The sequence below is a fragment of the Podarcis erhardii genome, assembly GCF_964252035.2.
Source record: "Podarcis erhardii genome assembly, chromosome: 3".
In the NCBI taxonomy this organism is placed as follows: domain Eukaryota; kingdom Metazoa; phylum Chordata; class Lepidosauria; order Squamata; family Lacertidae; genus Podarcis; species Podarcis erhardii.
In genome coordinates this window covers 83,477,521-83,497,137 of record NC_138507.1, presented here as the reverse complement: position 1 = coordinate 83,497,137, position 19,617 = coordinate 83,477,521, and the positions used below count along the sequence as shown (strand labels likewise).

The window sequence follows — 19,617 nt, the reverse complement described above, 5'->3', positions numbered from 1 at the left end:
AACTAAGCAGAAGTATGTGTAAGTGAAGTAATACTATACTCTGTCCCTGCCTTACCCATGCATCCTCGTACACCCTTCTTCTGAAGCCACCCTGTGCTTGTTTTAGACTGCAAGCCCCTTGCGGCAGTGAGCTGCCGCACCTATGTTCTTTGTAAAGCAGCACTGACATAGATGACACACAAAATTGTCATTGTAAGGTAGAATAAGCTGAACTCCAAAGAGCCACACATCTGAGGAAGTTTGAGCAAGCCAAGGAAGGCACGTCTTATTGGATTATATCACATAGGGATGTCATCACCACACTGCTTTAAAATGCTAGTGTTAGTCAATGTAAATATATTACCTCACAAAAAGCTGATTACTTAATATCTCTGATAAATGGGTCTGCATATATACGAGGGCAGGGACCATTTCACTGATGATGTTGAGAGCATTTTATTTGAGAACAATCACTGCAAAACACAGTAAAAATGAACGAGAGAACCCAGAATTACAAGAATATGTAAGAGGACAAAGCTGGATTGTCCAAATGGGGTTTTGAACAATTAGGATTTAATTCCACAATCATAAAACAGATCTTTATACTGCCTTCTACAATCTTGCATGTAACAGAGATGCTTTCCATTCTGTTTGTGTTACATGCAAATAGTCCTACTGTAACAATGTAGAAATCAAGTGTACATTGTAGGTATTTTACTTAGTAACAAGCTGATTCAAGCTTCACGCGTAAAAATGCCCTTTCAAATGAATCCTAGCAGGTTAAAGTCCTAGGTTCCTCAGCGGAACTATCACACACGTTACAAACACCAGCCAACTGGTTAATTTCTAAGTTAGCATCTCCTTTGTTTTGTAGAAGTCCTGGAAGATCAAGAACAGATGAAATAATATAGTGAGGGACTGGAGAAGTGTCTTTTGGAGGCGTGACAGTTTTATTTATCCAAACTGTTGCTTTAAAACCTGCATTCAGGCCTCCTTGAATGTCTGTATCTAAAGAGTCACCAACCATCACACAATCCTCAGGCTGAACCCCTAGAAGTTCACAACAGTGACGAAATATAGATGATGCTGGTTTCTCTTCTTTTTGCTCTCCCCCCACAACAATGGCATCAAAGTATGGCTGGCAAGCACAGGCTTCAATCTTTTCTCTTTGTGTCTGAGTGTCTCCATTTGTCAGCAGAAGCAAACGGACATATTTTCTAAGGTTGCTGAGCATCCCCCGTGTCTCTTCTGCCAAGGTCAGATGTTGCAGGCGAGTAGTTTTCCAAAGGAAATAACATTCTGTAGCTAGATTGCGGTTGGCTGTTCCTCCCTTTATTTCTTGTATCGCTTCTTCCCAGTGCTGAATCCTTAAGTCAGTAATACACATCTTAGAAGGATCGTGGCACTCTTTGAGGAGTTTGGCTTGGACTTTATCACAAATCAGGTGAGCTTCTTTTTCGTCACAATGATGCTCGGACTGCAAGACATTTATCACCTATGAAGTGAAAGTTAGAACAGAACAGGATCAGTTTGGTGAAGATTCTACTGGTTTGCTCTGTACTGGACAACAGCTTATATCTAAAAGATGTTCCACCAGAATGTGCAACAGCATGGATCCAATAAACTGCCACATGGAACGCAATACCTCAAGGACCGCCTCTGCAATCATCATCTGAGGGCCTTCTTCATGTGCCTCCTCCACGAGGGGTCTGGAGGGTGGCAACATGCAGTGGCTCTCCATTTGTGGAATGATTTCCATAGGGAGGCTTGCCAGGCACCTTCATTACATATCTTTAGGCACCAGACAAAAAACATTCCTCTTCTTGCAGGCCTTTGACTAATTAAACAATCTATGGCCTTTTAAACGTGTGTGTGTGTTTTGTTTGTTATTATGTTGGCCGTAAACCACCCTGTGATCCTCAGATGAAGGACAGTATAGAAATTTAATGCATTCCTCATCATATTATTACTTAGTATTAATAATATGACGATGAATGCAGCAATGCCACACAGCACGTATTCATCTCACAAACACCATTTTCAAGAGCACAACTCTTTTAGTACTGATTCAGCCATTACTTTTGGATGCTTCATCAATTCCAGGGGTAATTTACAGTGTAACACACATCAAGAAATTCATGTATTTCAGCCATAACAACTTATACATTATTTAGAAATTGCTACAGCCCATACCTACAAGTTCTCAGTTGTCCTCTTATATTGTCCAACCAAGTCAGCAAAGCAGCAAAAACTAAATAAAAGGATACTGCACCTGCAGTCCTATAATCCTTCATCCTGAAACAGCAATGCTGCTATCCATTCTATTCTACATTTACACAAGAGCTCTCCTTTTGTTACAACATGAGTTAATTTCTGCAAGGTGGGATGTTGGAACACTAGAGCTTTCTCTATGCAAGGACACAAAGCCTTTTAACCACTACCATAATAGAGCCCATGTAAATGACATTAACCCCAGTAAGCATTTTGATTTAGAATGCCAAAATCAAATCATGGCATATTTTGTGAAATACATTATGCCGCATATCCAAAGGGCGACACTATTTTCAAGTTCTTCATGTGAATTCCAAACTACTCGGTCTCTCACACACTGCAATTTTTTTTTAAAAAAAGGCAAGGCCTTTATCGTACTGTGCATAAAGTACATAAAGTGTCAAGGTACATTCTCTTTTTCTGGATTAATTGGTCAATGGCCAAGAACAAACATCTATCCTCTGATTACTTGCTGTTACTTATGAGTACTTAATACATTAAGGGCTGTGGCTCAGTGCTTGTGCTTTGCATGTAGCATCTTCAGATCTTCCCAGCATCTTCAGGTCAGCCTGAAAGAGACTACCAACTGGAGACTCACCGACCAGTCAGTGTAGCCAATATGGATTAAGCTGATAGACCAATGGTCAGACTTGGTATAAGGTAGCACCCCGGTATCCCTAAACTTGTCAGCATTCTTCACATGGCCCTCAGAAGTCAGCTGTTCAGGTACAAAGATGTCCTAAGAGAGGACAGGCAAAATACCCACAGCGCGTCCTCCCCTACAAGGGGCAACAGGACCTTTCCTTGAAAATATTCAAGAAAGAGATCCATAGTGAAACAGATGAAACATCCAACAGCAATGACTGAAAGAGCTGTAAAAGAAAATCCAATAGAATTTGTGCTCTTGAAAGTCGTGTCTGGGAGTGAATGCTGGCTGTGTGGCATTGCTGCATTCATCATCACCATCACATTCTTTATTATTATCTATTAAATTTCTATACTGCCCTTCATCCGAGGATCACAGGGTGACTTACAATATAAAAACACAAAAATGCATAACACAGGAACTAACAAAAAGAATAACGCCTCTGCGCCCCCGCGCCCCGTTTAAAAGGCCATAGATACTTTAATTAACTAAAGACCAATATTGATTCAGCACTGGGTCCCCTTAGCACGAGATGTCCGGGAGATAGAAGTTGCAAAGTACCGGTACTTTACTTCCTTAAAAACCACAAATCCACAACAGATTCAGAGCAGGAACTGTCTGGCAATAAGGCTTTATAGCTTATTATACTTGCACTTCCTAGGCGCTGTGTTTTTTTAACGGAGGAAGACCAGAAGGGAGGAGCTGGGTGCAACCGGTACCTCCTCAATGGCCCTCCTGCCTGCGGCGGCGGTGTCGATCAGCGTGTTGTCCAAGTCAAAGAAAACAGCCTTGACCCCTTGCAGCCCCATAGCAGCAGCAGCAGCAGCCCCACTGGAGTCGCAGCGGGTCTCGCAGGTGGAGGAAACAGCCGCGTCCGCCCTGCCAGCTATGCAAGCTCAGCTGGCCGATTCATTTGCTTGTGTCTCGCGAGAACTGGCAACGCCCGAGAAAAAGCGAGACCGCTCTAAAGGGATGCGGGACGTGCCCGTCGGAACTCCCGTCCCTGTGGGCTTCTCAGATAGACCCAGGCGTATAGACTTTTAAGTGTAGAGCAACGCACACAGCCAATTTCCGGGTCCTTCCGGGTTGCGTTTTTGGGGAGTGTTGGCATGGGCTTCGTTTTGAGCTGGAAATGTAAGCCAGCCTCAAGACCCTTAACGGTGGCCCATCATAGGTTGCTTAATCTCAGCCTGACCTCCCCCTGCAATATGGTCAATGGATCACATGGCAAGGCTACTACTTTCATAGCTGTCAACGTTTCCCGTTTTTTGAGGGAAATTCCCTTATTCCGAATAGGATTCCTCGCAAGAAAAGGGAAAAGTTGACAGCTATGACTACTTTGTAAGCTTCTCTCAGCTTTCACACTGTACTCCAAGGCGATACAGGGATCAGAACTGTTGGAACCGGATTTGGACAGGCAGAGCAGACTCAAAAATAAAAAAATAAAATAATAAAATAAAATAAACGACGATTATTTTCCACACGGCGTGACACTGTGTTAAAAGAGAAGGGGCGGGGAACTTTATTTACTCCTCCCTGTTGCTTCAGGCGCGGATGCCACATCACATTTCTCCATGGATAACACGTAGCAGCTGTCAGTTGCGCAATGGTAGGCATTGGAAAAAATGCTTTGTCCCCCCCTATCTGGACCCAGAAACGACCTATCGCAGCAGTGACAGAGCCACTCTATCATTTTAATTCCGTATCTCTGCGGCCTCCCTTCACAAACGAACGTCGTCGGCAGCGGAGGGAGGAGCCAAACCTTCGCGTCACCGTTGCCTCTTCCCCGCCCCCTTCCTGACTCAGCGCTCAACCTGGTGTGGTGGGGGAGGGGCGCCGCGGCGCTGCTCGTTCTTGCGGGGAGGGGGCGGGGGACGAAGGCGGCTCTTTCTACCTCAGGCGAGCTGCCTCGTCCGCGAGGAGGAGGAGGCGGGTCTCCTGGGCGCCTCGGGAGGGGCTGGAAAAACCCTTTTCAAGTGAATGAGCTAAGGGGCAGCGCAGGTGTCCTCCTGGCTATGGCTCCGTCGACGGGTTGTAGATAAAACCCGCTCGCCTCCCTTCCCTTCATGGCTGCCCTGGTGTTCTGCAATGCTTGCTTCCAGAAGCCCCAAAGAGCCGCCCAAAAGTTCTGCCTGACCAACTGCGGCCATGTTGTCTGTGAGCAGTGCCTCCGGAAAGGTAGCCTCCCTATTCTACAAATAGCTACTTTTGCAAGAACATACACGAATTGAGGGAGTCTTGCCTCTTAGGACAGGTGTGCTGAGCCTTTGGCCCTCCAGGTGTTGTTGGACTACAGCACCCATCAGCCTCAGCAAGCATAGCCAACAGCCAGGGATGATGGGAGTTGTAGTTCAACAAAAACATGGAAGTCCCGTCCCCCCCACAGCTGCTCTAAAGGAATATTATGTTAAGGAACCTCAAGTGATAGGTCAAAGGCAGAACCTCAGTATGAACCCAAGTCTACTTTTTAATTCTCAAGGCAGTTCATGGCACAGGGTACTGGCAGTTATTGGAGGGGGGGTCCTTCATAAAAATTGGACCTACAAACTAGCCCTGAAGTAGCTGCAGCAATGCAAACTGGCATATGCCATTCTCAATCTCAGGCATCCTCACTTCTAACCTTAAAATGTCTCCTTTTTGTGTCAACAAGCTTGTCCGTTGTGTCCAATAGTATTAAGCTTTTAAGATGAGCTTTTAATTTAGATTTAAGCTTTTAATTATTGTTCTGTATTGTTTTTAATAGTATTTTATCTCATCATGAATTTTGTTGTATACTGAGGCATCTAATCATAAGCCTGCATTTTTATCAAAGCTTCTATATGTTTAATCAGGGCTTGCATTTTAAAATAAGCTTAAAGATTTTCAAATGTTTCATGCCAGGCAAAAGACCAGCTGCCTAAAAGGCCTTGGCAATGTTTTTCCTCCTAGGAAAGGGGCCCCCTGATTTATAGCAGAAAACAATTCTCAAAGTCGTAAAAAAAAGGAAATTACAGGCTGAGAGCGAGGACACTGATCCTACATGTTACAGAAGATAAAAAAAGCAGAGATAAACACAATTAGGAATGGGTAAAATAACACCATGGGCCTCCCATTAAAACTTGAGCCGTATTTTCCTAAGGCCAGGAGCAATGGAGAAGCATCTAGCTGGCTGTGAAAGGAGGGGTGTAAACTGAAGAGGCTTCTTTTGAAGCTGTTTTTTTACTGAGTTCCTTTTTTACTTTACAAAGGCCTTATTCCTTTTAAAAGGCTACCTATGATAATGTATGAAATATATTAGCTTAAATATATTGGCTTAAGTGTAATTATGCAAAGGATTTAAGAAATGCTAGATTCTTATTTCATAGAGTCATATTGCAATAGGAGACCAGAGGGGCAAATGAGCCCAGCCTCCTGCCAGACAGGAGACGCCATCGAGCACTCCTGATATATAGTTGTCAGGCCTTTTTGTTTAGAAACCATCAAATGAAGGAGATCTTTCAATGTTGATGTGAACTCAAGATCCTTGACATCTGTTGAAGATAAAAATTTAAGATTAACCATCTGTTTTAGAAGGCAATAGGGCAAGGAGGGCAAGAGGTGAGCTGGTAATTAAGATTCCTTGTTGAGACATATGTAAGATATATTACTACTTATTTGTCATTTATAGATGTAACAATATATAGCTCTTTGTGTTCCATAAAAGGGCGAGGAAATGGGTGTATCTCTTGTGATTGGTTCTAGCAAACAGCCAATAGGAATTTCAACCAGGCTGATTGGACAGAGGCAGCCACAGGAGGAGCAAGGGGGCTGGATTAAGGAAATATAAGTGCTGGCCAGAATGGCAGGAGGCCAGGCCAGAGCTTGGTAACCATATACCACTGAGCCTCTCATTTATTTGTCTGACAAATAAATTATTATTTTAATTTCTCTATTGCTGCGTTGAATATTTCATTCCAGCTAAGCGTTAACCACAAGCAGGGTGCTACAATACCACCCTCAGATTTTGCATGAGGGCTTAATCTATAAATAATTTTATACTGTAAATAAATGTATCTGATCAGTGGGTAGAGTTGCAAGGCCTTAACAACCTCCATCTCAACTCTGTACTCTGAGAAACAAATATACTGTTGTTTCTTTCCTGTGGCTGAAAAGTCATGAAGATATTGCTTAGGGGCACCAGTTATTACAATAACCATTATTTACTTATCCCACTCAATTCTTAGCATTAGCACATACAAAATAAATTAAAACAATTTTATTTATGTGCATCTGTCACATTTTAAGAGTAACACCAGCATTCTCCGTATTTTAAGTCAGGCGGATTTCAGTGGGAGTATTGCAATATCTAGACTTAAAATACAATCATCCTGCACATGTCTACTCAAAAGTAACTTCCAATGGTGCTTACTCCCAGCTAAATAGTTATAGACTGCAGCCTTAACATCCTGTCTTGAATCCTGAATTCTCCACTTGTAATGCAAAAGCATCCATTCTGCAGAATTCTGCTCACAGGATGTCTTGCTGGCAAGTGAGGCGACTTTCAGCAGCAAAACCAACAAAAGTCTGGTAGCACCTTAAAGACTAATATATGTTATGCCTTAATAGATCTGTTTATCTTTAAGGTGCAATATATGTATGTATTCATGTATGTATTCATGTATTTATATTTTTAATTCATCAAAGGTTACAACACACATTTGCTAATCAAAATAACATTTACTATGCATTGATATTTATTTTATAGGTAAAAAAGATGAGTGTGTGATTTGCAGAACTCCTTGTCGTACAATAGTCCTTTCCAAAAAGGTACAGAAAAACAGTTGCTTGCAACTACAATGTTTGAGGATTTACAAATGCTTAGTAACATAAATATTTTTATTGTTATTTTAAAACTTAGTTATTTTGTCCTGCTGATTCCACTGGAACATAATCTTTTAAAAAGTGTATTTTGATTTTGATCCCAGACCAACTACCTAGTTCTGTAACTATTCTGTAACAATTTTTTATTATTTATATGACTTTCATACCAGTTTCTGTAAATAATCTCTTAGTGGTTCACAAAAGAAACATGCAAAAAAAAAAAAAAAAGTACAGTGGAGTACTCAGGGTTGGTTGTAAAACCTTTGCTAGTATAATTCCAATGTTGTGCTGGCACTGGGACCTAGAGCCTAGATTAGTATCGTGGTAGCACTTTGAGATTGCCCTTTATGTTCTGTGCTGTATGCAAGACTGAGTGTTTTTGTTTTTGTTTTGCAAAGTAGCTTATTTTTGTATACCGTGGTGTCTCGGGTTACAGACGCTTCAGGTTACAGACTCTGCTAACCCAGAAATAGTACCTCGGGTTAAGAACTTTGCTTCAGGATGAGAACAGAAATCACGTGGCGGCAGCGCGGTGGCAGTGGGAGGCCCCATTAGCTAAAGTGGTACCTCAGGTTACGAACAGTTTCAGGTTAAGAACAGACCTCCAGAACAATTACGTTCTTAACCCAAAGTACCACTGTATTTCAAAAAGATTGATATGCTTTGAATGTTTTTTGGTCATGTGTAATATGTTTCTCTGCAGGTGAATTCAAATATCCAGTTGCTATTTATGGAAATAGATGGATTATGCAAAACATATTCCAAAGAAATCACACAAGTGAGTTGTTTGTTGTCTATTGGAGTGATTTTTCATCAGGAGTATGCTAGAGATGATTTTCACCATCAAATTGTCACCAACCCAGAAGAAGAAATTTTTTAATGGATTTGGTATTGCCAATGAATATAGAATACATCATATAGTTATTAGAAATTACTTATAATGTAATATTTTGTGCAATAAAATTGCATTTTGGTATAGAGCATAGGTGTGAGAACTTTAATTTAGCTTTAAGTGAAAAATTAGTATCTGAAGGTACCTGAAGAAGTGTGCATGCACACGAAAGCTCATACCAATAACAACTTAGTTGGTCTCTAACGTGCTTCTGGAAGGAATTTTTTTATTTTGTTTCGACTACAGCAGACCAACACGGCTACCTACCTGTAAATTAACACAGTTATTCTCATCTAAATAATTTTAGAGTTTATTTCATTTCTTACATTAATGGTTTGTTGCAAAATTTAAAATATTTTAATAAAAATGTAGTTAAGAACTTGAAATTATATATAATCCAGTAATTATGAAGTGGCCTTCATAATTTTATCCAGCAATTAAAATTTATCTGGTGTCCCCTCAAGAACAATTCAAACTAGTTTGGAACTTGACCTTTAGACATGGGTGGTATATTATCAGATATCATGAAAAAGTTTCCTAAAAGGATTTTTTAAAATGGTTCTTAGGATAAAGGAGTGAACAGAAGGTTTCATACACACAAGGCACTTCCCCAAATAGGAGCAAAGGTACAGAAAAGAAAACTAGGTTTAACTGCATCCAGTATTTTGATCAAATTTACAGTTCTATGCTGTAACTTTCTTGCATAGAGACTTGTGTTGATTCATTTCCCTCCTGTATGGCGGTGTGTCTCTTTGTCTTGCTCCTCCTTTAATCTGAATCTCAAAGAAGTTCCTGACTAATTATAGCCTGCAGATGCCTTTGATTTGTATTGCAGTACAAAGGCTTCAAAGAAACAATGGCCACTGTCCTTGATAGACAGGGTTTAATTATGACAAACTTTTCTAATTAAAAAGTGACATCTATCAACTTGTTTTTTCAGATGGGCAAAGCTGTGAGACAGCCAACAACTTAAACCCATAATCTCCAAACAAATACAAACAATATTTTTTAATCAGCTCACTTTCTTCTCAGTTCTTAATGTGCATGCACACACACAATATTCTCAATAGACACTTGAGTGCTGCCACATGTGGAGGCCTTGAGACGAGCAGTTCACTGAGTGATCCATTGTGAAGTATGAGAGGTTCTGTCCTTTAGCATTTTGAATGGCCAGACCAGGCCCAATGGTAAAATGGCATGGGAACATCATGCTGGATGCCATTGAAGAATTGTTCTGCAACTTAAGTTTCTTGCTTGGAGAGAACAGAATAGTGGCCTTAGAGTGAACTGGCTCTGGAAAAGTATGCATACTTGCTGCTGTATTAAAAGAAAGGGTATGATAATTAGCATTAGGTATATAGTTTCTCTTATTTTTTATTGTTGTTCATCTAGTTGTTCATCATGGCAACATAATTGAATGACATGTAATCCTATTTTTCTTCCTTTCTAGATTGCCCATTTCCAAGAAAAACACAGAAGACGGTTATTAGCAAACTACAAAGGAAAGGTATTGTGTTATATATATATATATATATATATATATATATATGCTTTCGTATATATATATTTATACCCCCTTTTCCCCCTGATGGGACTCAAAACAACTTACAGATAAAAACAAGAACTACTAAAAACATAGAAAAATAAATCATTAAAATGCAATTGAACACCGATTAAAACGATATATATATATATATATATATATATATATACTGTATTTTTCGCACCATAACACTCACTTTTTTCCTCCTAGAAAGTAATGGGAAATGTCTGTGCGTGTTATGGAGCGAATGCCTACGGATGGTGGGGGGATCTGCTGCAGTCAGCAGAGGATCCATGGTTCCCCTTCCTTCCCTCCTCCGTGGCTCGCTTTGAAGCAGCAAAGCGGGAGAAGAGCCACTGAGTGGGGAGGAGAGAGGGACAGAGAGCCTGCTTCTGCAAAGGAGCAAAGCGGGAGAGGAGAGGAGCCACTTACACGAGTCCGGAGCTGTTTTTTTCAGTGAGCCAGGGAGGAGGGAGAGAACAGCTCGCTAAATAGCAGCAATTTTTTTTGCAAGCAGGCTCTCTGTCCCTTCTCCTCCCCACTCAGCTGGCTAAATAGTAGCAAAGTTTTTCAGCGAGCGGGAGGAGGGAGCTGTTTTTTTTTCAGTGAGCTGGGGAGGAGGGAGAGAACAGCTCGCTAAATAGCAGCAAATTTTTTCGCAAGCAGGCTCTCTGTCCCTTCTCCTCCCCACTCAGCTGGCTAAATAGCAGCAAAGTTTTTCAGCGAGCTGGGGAAGAGGGAGAGAAGCAGAGCCTTTAAAGGAGCAAAGCGGGAGAGGAGAGGAGCCTTCTCTTATACCCCTCTTCTGCATTATTAACAGCATCCTTTTCCACCCACCCCACGCGTGCACCTTGTCCCTTGAGTGCTTTTCCTTCCCTCCCCACTTAAAACGTGGTTACAAAGCACGGATCCACATGGATCCTCAGGATTTTTGCACTGGGTCACCCCAAATTCACCATCAGATCACATAGCATGTCCATGGCTACAGCTTGCACCAAAAAAATCACACACCCACTGTTGCCTGGGGCCGCAGTGGTGCAAAAACGTGGTTACAAAGCACGGATCCACATGGATCCTCAGGATTTTTGCACTGGGTCACCCCAAATTCACCATCAGATCACATAGCATGTCCATGGCTACAGCTTGCACCAAAAAAATCACACACCCACTGTTGCCTGGGGCCGCAGTGGTGCAAAAACGTGGTTACAAAGCACGGATCCACATGGATCCTCAAGATTTTTGCATTGGGCTACCCCAAATTCACCGTCAGATCACATGTCTGTGGCCACAGCATGAACCACAAAAATCATACATCCACTGTTTCGTTTAGAATATTTTTTTTCTTGTTTTCCTCCTCTAAAAACTATGTGCGTGTTATGGTCGGGTGCGTGTTATGGTGCGAAAAATATGGTAATCTGTGTGAAACATGTCCACAATTACAATAAAAACAGCACGGCCCCAGCCCTTTCATTAAAAGCAGACAGTTCTCCAAAGCCTCTTGTTTCAAGAGAGTCTTCACTTGCTAGCGGAAGGACAGCAAGGAGGGAGCCAGTCTAGCTTCCCTAGGGAAGGCAGTTCCAAAGTTTGGAAGCAGCCACCGAGAAGGCCCTCTCCCACATCCCCACCAAGTGTGCCTGTGAGGGTGGTGGGACTGAGAGAAGGGCCTTCCTCAAAGGTACCTTGATTCTAGTTGATATGAAATACTGGAGGGAGGTTAGAGGAAGTTATATTTATAGATTTATATTATACTACTAAAATGCAACAGATTGACTTACACATTTGTATTATTAATATTACATTACTGTATTGGCCTGAATATAAGCTGCACTCTCCCCCCCCCCCCCAATTCTGCCTGTGCGGCTTATATTCGCAACCATATGCTGCTGGCAAAGCGGCACAGCTCCCCCCCAGAAGCAGCCCAGATACTGTCTTTTTTTCTTTTTCCCTCCTCAATTTTAAAGGTGCAGCTTATTTGTGGGTGCGGCTTATATTCGGGCTAGTACGGTACATGCCAAGAGGTGGGATAGATGCAGTGGGTTCTTGTTTTAGAGAGATGATTGCCCACTCCAGCCCTTTGTTTCATCTGCTAGTCAGAATGTTATGACTATGAGCAGCAAGCCACTTACTCTCAATCTCGTTAAAGACCATTGGACATTTGCAGTGGGTTGTGGATGACAGCATAAATCATGAAGGTTAAATTACTGAAATACATTATTCTATACAGATTACAAAATTGGAAGGATATCTTAAGAAAGCAACACAACAAATGCAACATAAACAGCAAGTGCAACAGTAAGCAACATTTTAATTATTAGCCTGACCACTTAATTGTTGATAGTATGGGGTAAAGCTGTTTTGTGTACTTCTTGGAAAATATTTCATTATAGAAAATATTACACTGTATTGGGTGGAACTTTGGTATGATACAACAGAAATAATGTATTCTTAAATGGAAAAGAAATGTATGAAATCCCGTCAACATTCAAGTACAGTCTTATGAGAGTTTTATTTTTTGTGTGCCGTTTTCAAAATCATCTGCAAAAATTGCTTCATTGGAATCCAGATAAGATATATATTTGTGATCTGATGGAATTGTTTGCTTATCATTGATAGCAACTTTAAAAGTTGCAATTCCATGTCGACTTAACTGTAAGCACCATTGAACCCAGCAGGCACACTTCTAAGTAGGCATGTAAAGGATTGTACTGTAAATCTCTAAAGGAATTATTAACCACTGAATTATTCATAAAGGTATTTGAAGAATGCAGTTATGCTTGTAGCCTGTTAGAAAAAGGACAAATGGCATGAGATCTTATATAGTTTCATATAAGATAGAAGTTCACTCCAAAAAAGCTTTAATAAGGTATAGTTTTACATAGAGATGCTGCAATATTCTGTTGTTTATAACTAAACAAATTAAATATAACATGGCAAGCTTAGTGGTTTAAAAAATCTTTAATGGTGTTTTATTTTAACATTTAGCAGCTTTCAATCTCAAATCAGTAGGTCTTCACCAATGGAAACAGATTATGTGCCGTCTTCAGTGAGGAAAGTAAGTGTCCTTCTCTTTTCTGTGTCAAATTAGGTGTAATTATGAATCTTCCACTCTAATTCCCAGATAGATAAAGTGATGTGTCAGCAGGGAGAGTGGCTTCAATATGAGAGGATACTCAATTTCGGCAATAGCAACGTATGGGTTTGTGCTTGGGGGTGACACTGTGGAATAGGTTTTCTCTGTGTGGGTCTCTTTACATTACCTTACATATTCCAATCTTCTTTTCCTGATCCCATTTGCACTTGGATTGTGACTATTCAGAAGGGGCTTGTCACCTTAGTAGCAGTGAGAAACAAGAGTTACATTGAGACTGTGAAATGAGCTTTGTAATTGCTCTTCTTCTGGAGGGTTTAAAACCCTTGCCTTCCACTCTGTCTTCTGTTCTGCTGGCTAATTGTTTTGCTTAGTGCTTTTTATTACGTTTATTGTTTTTGCAATTTTTTATTGCAATTTTTAATTTTATTTGTTTTACTTTTTTGCATGATAGCTTGAGCCTCTTGGAAGCTGCTTAACATATTCTTTTAGTAAATACAAAATAGGTTAATAAAGCACTTTATTGAATTAAAGTAGTACAAGTTAATAATATCTCTCCTTGTCAAGAAACAATCAAATTACTGGCAAGCTAAAATGTCCATGATACAGCAGCAGTTTTTTTTTAAAAAAACTGAAATTATATATTTTCTATGTTTTTACATATTATACTGTCAATTTTTCTGAATACATCTAGACCGAAACAGCTGCTGGACCAACCAGGATATCATTGATAAGCCCTCCTCAGAATGGGCATATGGGTAAGAAGATATCATGACCAATATTTAAAAGCTGAGCAGGAATAGGTATAATTTAGCTTGCACCCTGATAATGGTTTTATTTATGCACACCTACCACTACTTGCTACCCTTGAGGATGGGACAAGGTAGAAGGTAGCTGAGATGATATTTTAAACTCTCAAAAATTCCTTGAGGGTTTTCAGGAATTCAGACTGAATACTTGAAGGAGCCAATTCCTTTTAGAGAATCATGCAAAAATTTGTTCACCCAGCTCTAGAATAAATGTCTAACAACCCTACATTCTGTTCAAAGGGTAGCTTGGCTAGTCTGCTCAATACTTAGGTGAACTTTATACCATATATGTCAGCCTTTAGATACTAAGATTCATACAGGTGAAAAGTTTTCAGACTTTTCTAATAAATATAGTGCTTTGGACTACGTAGATTTCAGTTTCTAATTGTTGTGGAAGAAGCACTGTTCTCATTTTCATCATATGTAGAAGTATTTTAACAAATTTGATCCATCAATATATAAGTGAGGTCCAGAGGAACATATATAGTTAGGAAGATAATAAAAAAACCAAATTACAGAAAAATAATATAGTAGATCATGTTTGTTTGTTTTTTAATGTTATCATTGGATTTGTAACTTTTTACAAAACCATGGCCCATTTATAATGGTAAAAACATTGTTGCTGAAAGTTTGACTGTCAATCATCTTGCTGGCTTCAAATGTAGTAGATAATTTCGAGTAATCCAAAGGATACATTGACATTTCACTTTTTCAAGAGGTATACAGTGGTACTTCGGGTTAAGTACTTAATTTGTTCCGGAGGTCCGTTCTTAACCTGAAACTGTTCTTAACCTGAAGCACCACTTTAGCCAATGCTGCTGCTGCGCTGCCAGAGCACGATTTCTGTTCTCATCCTGAAGCAAAGTTCTTAACCCGAGGTAATATTTCTGGGTTAGTGGAGTCTGTAACCTGAAGTGTATGTAACCTGAAGCGTATGTAACCCGAGATACCACTGTATTAAATTTATGCGTTTCTAGATATGTGCTTTCAAAATATTGTAGTATGCCATCTAAATTATTTCATGTTCTAATATATTCAGGAATGTTGTTTACAGGTAGTGTTACATGGAGAGGTTCTCAATTGTCTGGAATGACTTCTTCTCAAAACAGTTCATCAGGCTCTGTAAGGTAACAAACCAATTTAGCAGTAAGAGTCAACTTTTGAAACGCAAGGGCCGTGTTTTTCCACCTTGGGCTGCAAGCCATACCCCTTTATGCAGGACTGTGCATCCCTCCACTCAATTTTGCCAGCCAGTGGCACAAGCCTCTCCCTTCTGCCTGCCCACAGTATCCACATCAAAAGAGCCTGGTGGTTGGCCCAAAAATGGGGTGTTCCGAGGACAGGGTGGGGGCAGGGTGTCACCTGCCCAGGACCGCAAGCTACTCTCACAGTCAATCCTGGCTGGCATAGGGCCTGATATTGGCCCTGTTGCTTTACCAGCCTGAAGCTGGCCCAGGGATCAGACCCAATCTGTCTGCCACTCACTCGTCTGTGAGTGGCCAGGCTGTGGGTGCATCAATAGCTGTGCAAAGCAGTGGTGAACAACTTGGATTGAATATTTATTTATTTATTTATTTATTTAACACCTTTCCTCATAAGATCTCAGGGCGGTTCACATCTAGGAATTTTGTTTCTCCAAAGAAAAAAGTTATTATCCAAATTGGCCTCCGTATTCAAATATATCCTGCTTGAAATTTTTATTTGTGAATTTTTTATTTATTGTGTTAAATATTAATAAAATGTTTACTTTGTTGAAAACGAAGTCCTAATCTTTATATCTCCGTTCTTTTTTATTCTGACAGAATAAAACTTCCAAGAATACATTCACCAAATATGTGGAATGTACCTTGGCAATTTTTTTCTCTTGAGGGGTATCTCCTAACAGTACAGTACAACCTCTACTTACAATCATAATTCGTTCCGGAGGCCTGTCGGCTGGGCGAAACCAGACACTAGTAGAGGTGTCATTGTGCACATGCGCATTTGGCAACAACACGCTTCTGCGCATGTGTAGAGAAGGCAGCCGCTTGTGCGCACACGCAGATGGCAGAAGTGGCTTCCACACATGCACGAATCATGGCAAACCCAGTGTTTACTTCCGGGTTTGCCACAGTCGCAACTTAGAACGTCTGCGAGGCGGATGTAATTTATCACTTTTTTGTTTTGTCATTTCCATAATATACAAAGTTTACTAAATGTTTAACGGTCTATAAATGTAGCAAATAAATAATAAAAGCCATGCCTCTTGCTAAACAAAAATGTACATCCTGCTAGAATTGATTATACAATAGGCCTACCTTTCTCAATATGAGATATAGACACTGTCTTGTCCTTCTACTTTTTAGGTCATTGTCCTTAAGAATGCCAAATAGGGAGACTTCTTATATGTCACCATTCGTATCAACACAAAATAATAGAGATCAAACGCCAGATGGATTTGGACAAAGAACTATGCAGCATTATCGATGCACACCAACACCTTCACTCTCATCAGTGACAAGACATCCGATCAGCCTTCCCAATCTTTTACAAAGGCAGAATTTAGGTAAGCAAGGTTAGTGAGTGACAGAAATGACCATATCAAAAATTAAATTTATTTTTAATGTAAAGTGCACTGTACAGTGGTACCTTGGGTTAAGAACTTAATTCGTTCTGGAGGTCCGTTCTTAACCTGAAACTGTTCTTAACCTGAGGTACCTCCCGCTGCCGCTGCACCACCAGTGCGCAATTTCTGTTCTCATCCTGAAGCAAAGTTCTTAACCCGAGGTACTATTTCTGGGTTAACGGAGTCTGTAACCTGAAGCATCTGTAACCTGAAATGTCTGTAACCTGAGGTACCACTGTATTGATTTGTTGGGGCAGTAATACCACTGTGTAAGCCTGGCAAACAATTGCCTTCTGAAAATAATACAAGCTAGGCTATCATCCTGTGGTCCCTGGAGTGGTGTTCTATCCTTTGGGCAGAGGCCCAGGGGCAGAGGAGAAGGTCCATCCTGGCAAACCTCCTTGTGGCAAGTGCAACAGCAAAAAAGGGGGATACCATGGGTGGATTAGGAGGAGGCTTTTCTAGGTCCCCTGACACACAAATAGACCCTGAATAGGGAAGGGAAACACAATAGCCTTGGAGACAGAGTACTTATTTTTATTCCAATCAATCAATCAGTTTAGTTCAACAATTTATATACAGTGGTACCTCGGGTTATATACGCTTCAGGTATATTTGGAGAAATAAATATTAAATGACATTCTATGATGTCAAAATTATATCTGGCATTGGCCACATGCGGAATTGCTGCTACTAAAATGTGAACCTTCCTTATTTTTAGGTTGAAAGCGAGTTTTTAAGAATTTGTGGCTCAATATGATTTCTTCCATTTTCAGTTTATTTAATTGCTATTGTGATAATTAATGTGTATGAATAATGCATTTAATTTTGGGTGATGAAATTTATTCTAGTTTTAAATCTCTCCTTTTATAGGTTCCACTAGTCTTCCAGGACATTCATTACACCTGCAAACGCCGTTCAACAGAGAACTCATCCGCTGAATATTTTAAAATGTATATAAAAATATATATAAAGATTCATACCACTGTACAGTATCTGGCTTGATTAAAAAGTTACATTTTTTGGTCATTGCTTTTTATTGTGCTATTCTTTCGGAGAAAACAAAATAATACAAGCTAGGCTATCTTCCTGTGGTCCCTGGAATGGGGGCAACCTAGAGCCCAAAGGATAGAACACCGCTCCCATTATTTTAATAATCAGAAGGTATGTTCACACATCATACTAAGTCAGGCTTGCTGGTTTGTTGTTCAGGCTTGAACAGTATGCTGATGCTTGTTCGCTCCTGCTTTGCTTGCACCCCTGGTAAAAGTGGAGAAACAAAGCAGAAAACCTCCATTAAACTGGATGTGTCTGGCCAGGCTCTAGAAGGTGCCGCTTAAAGGTAGAGCTCATTCAGACCTCACCTTTCAGGATACAAGTCCTTATAAGGCGGCTTAGAGGTAAGAAAGATACATGAATGAAACCACATTAAAATATAGCAATGCATCAGGATCCTTCTTATAAGGGCTTTGACCACCAGCTGCCCTGTGGAAAAGGGTTAAAGATTAGCTGGAATTGGCTCTGATGTCATCTTTGCTTACCCCCACCCCAATTCTTTGCTGGGATGTATTTTTTAAATTTTACAGTACTTCACAGCTCATTATTAGAACATTCTTTTTTGAGTGGACCTGTTAAGCTTTCCAAACTTTTAATGTTGGTGGCACACTTTTTAGACATGCATCATTTCGCGACACAGTAATTCAGTTTTACTAGCAAACCAGAAATTAAACTAATCCCTTTCCAGCCCTGGGAGGGTTTGTGTGACACATCTGCACAGTGCAACTGACACACTAATGTATCATGTCACACTAAAGTATCACAACACACAGCTTGGAAAGCTCTGGGCTAGTCTAATTGTCAGCAATTGTGAATATTGTAGTTACCGGTAATTCACATTTGTTCACCCAGGATAAAAAAGATGATGTGTTAATTTGGACATGGCTATCAAATTAAAATACAAGATCTCCATCTGAACTTACTTGCAGATTAGAATGTTTGTCCTAAAAGGGGTAGGGGGGGGTAACAAAACCTTTAAAAGATTAACCTGACAATGAAAATGCAGAACTGGTCAGTTTCAGGGACAGTTTGGTTTCATTGGGGAAATCTTAGTGACCTGCTATTTGTTAATCCTCTGTTACATTAAAGCTTGTTGATACGCTGAGAACTTTAGCTGTAAAGCAAACATGTTTTTTTAAGTGACTGGATGCTGTTATGGCCTCACCAGTTTGATACATATACCTTCAGACTTCTCCTTTTGCAAAAGCTATTTAACACTGCAAAGTATGCAGACTTGTTACCATCATAAAAGTTTGTGAACATACATTACAACCCTGTGTCTACTTAGAAGTAAGTAATAATGAATTTACTCTGAGGCATTCCTTTACCTGGGAGTAAATCACATTGAGCACAAGTATATTTCTGGGAGTCATATATACTGTATGTAGGAAGCAGTGTAGGAATTTTTTATGTGTACTTACCAAAGTTCTGAGAGACCGGGGTTTAGATATTTTGTATTAAGAAATCCTAAATGTCTGAACAAACATTTAGTTTTATCCTATCTAGAAAGTAAAATAAAGTAGCCACGTCTAATCAGGAGTGCTCTGATGGTGTTTCCTGCTTGGCAGGGGGTTGGACTCGATGGCCCTTGTGGTCTCTTCCAACTCTATGATTCTATGATTCTATGAATTTACCCTGTTCAGTAAAATGCCCCTCAAATCTGGACCTGTTTAATTCCATCAGTTTTGAACGTGAGTAAAGTGCTGCAGGATTGGCAAACACATTTTATGAAGGAATAATAGCTATTAAAGACTAATTTAACTTCTCCAAATCTTCCATGCCCCATCCATAAAAAGAAGTTTTTAATTTACTATCTATCTATTTATTTATTTATTTATTTATTTATTTATTTATTTATTTATTTATTTATTTCAAACGGGAGCCTATGG

At 40.1% G+C, this 19,617-nt stretch overlaps 2 protein-coding genes across 6 annotated transcripts; one reads left to right on the top strand and one right to left on the bottom strand.

The window, feature by feature from the left end:
- Window positions 1–410: 410 nt before the first annotated feature.
- NANP (N-acetylneuraminic acid phosphatase) lies at window positions 411–3,998 on the bottom strand. The gene is made up of 2 exons (XM_081857724.1): window positions 3,616–3,998; window positions 411–1,474 (listed from the first exon to the last, which is right to left on the bottom strand). The coding sequence occupies exons 1-2, from the start codon at window positions 3,703–3,705 to the stop codon at window positions 752–754; spliced, it is 813 nt and encodes a 270-aa protein (XP_081713850.1). The 5' UTR covers window positions 3,706–3,998; the 3' UTR covers window positions 411–751.
- A 680-nt stretch (window positions 3,999–4,678) lies between these two features.
- Window positions 4,679–17,697, top strand: RNF212 (ring finger protein 212). 5 transcript variants are annotated; one of them, XM_081857722.1, is made up of 10 exons: window positions 4,679–5,074; window positions 7,620–7,681; window positions 8,439–8,513; window positions 10,078–10,134; window positions 12,395–12,462; window positions 13,177–13,222; window positions 13,953–14,016; window positions 15,122–15,194; window positions 16,413–16,621; window positions 17,546–17,697. In XM_081857722.1, the coding sequence occupies exons 1-10, from the start codon at window positions 4,963–4,965 to the stop codon at window positions 17,611–17,613; spliced, it is 834 nt and encodes a 277-aa protein (XP_081713848.1). In that variant the 5' UTR covers window positions 4,679–4,962; the 3' UTR covers window positions 17,614–17,697. The 5 variants fall into 5 exon arrangements, with proteins under 5 accessions (XP_081713848.1, XP_081713847.1, XP_081713845.1 ...); XM_081857721.1 differs by having other exon boundaries at window positions 13,174–13,222; XM_081857719.1 differs by having other exon boundaries at window positions 4,680–5,074; window positions 13,156–13,222.
- Window positions 17,698–19,617: the final 1,920 nt, after the last annotated feature.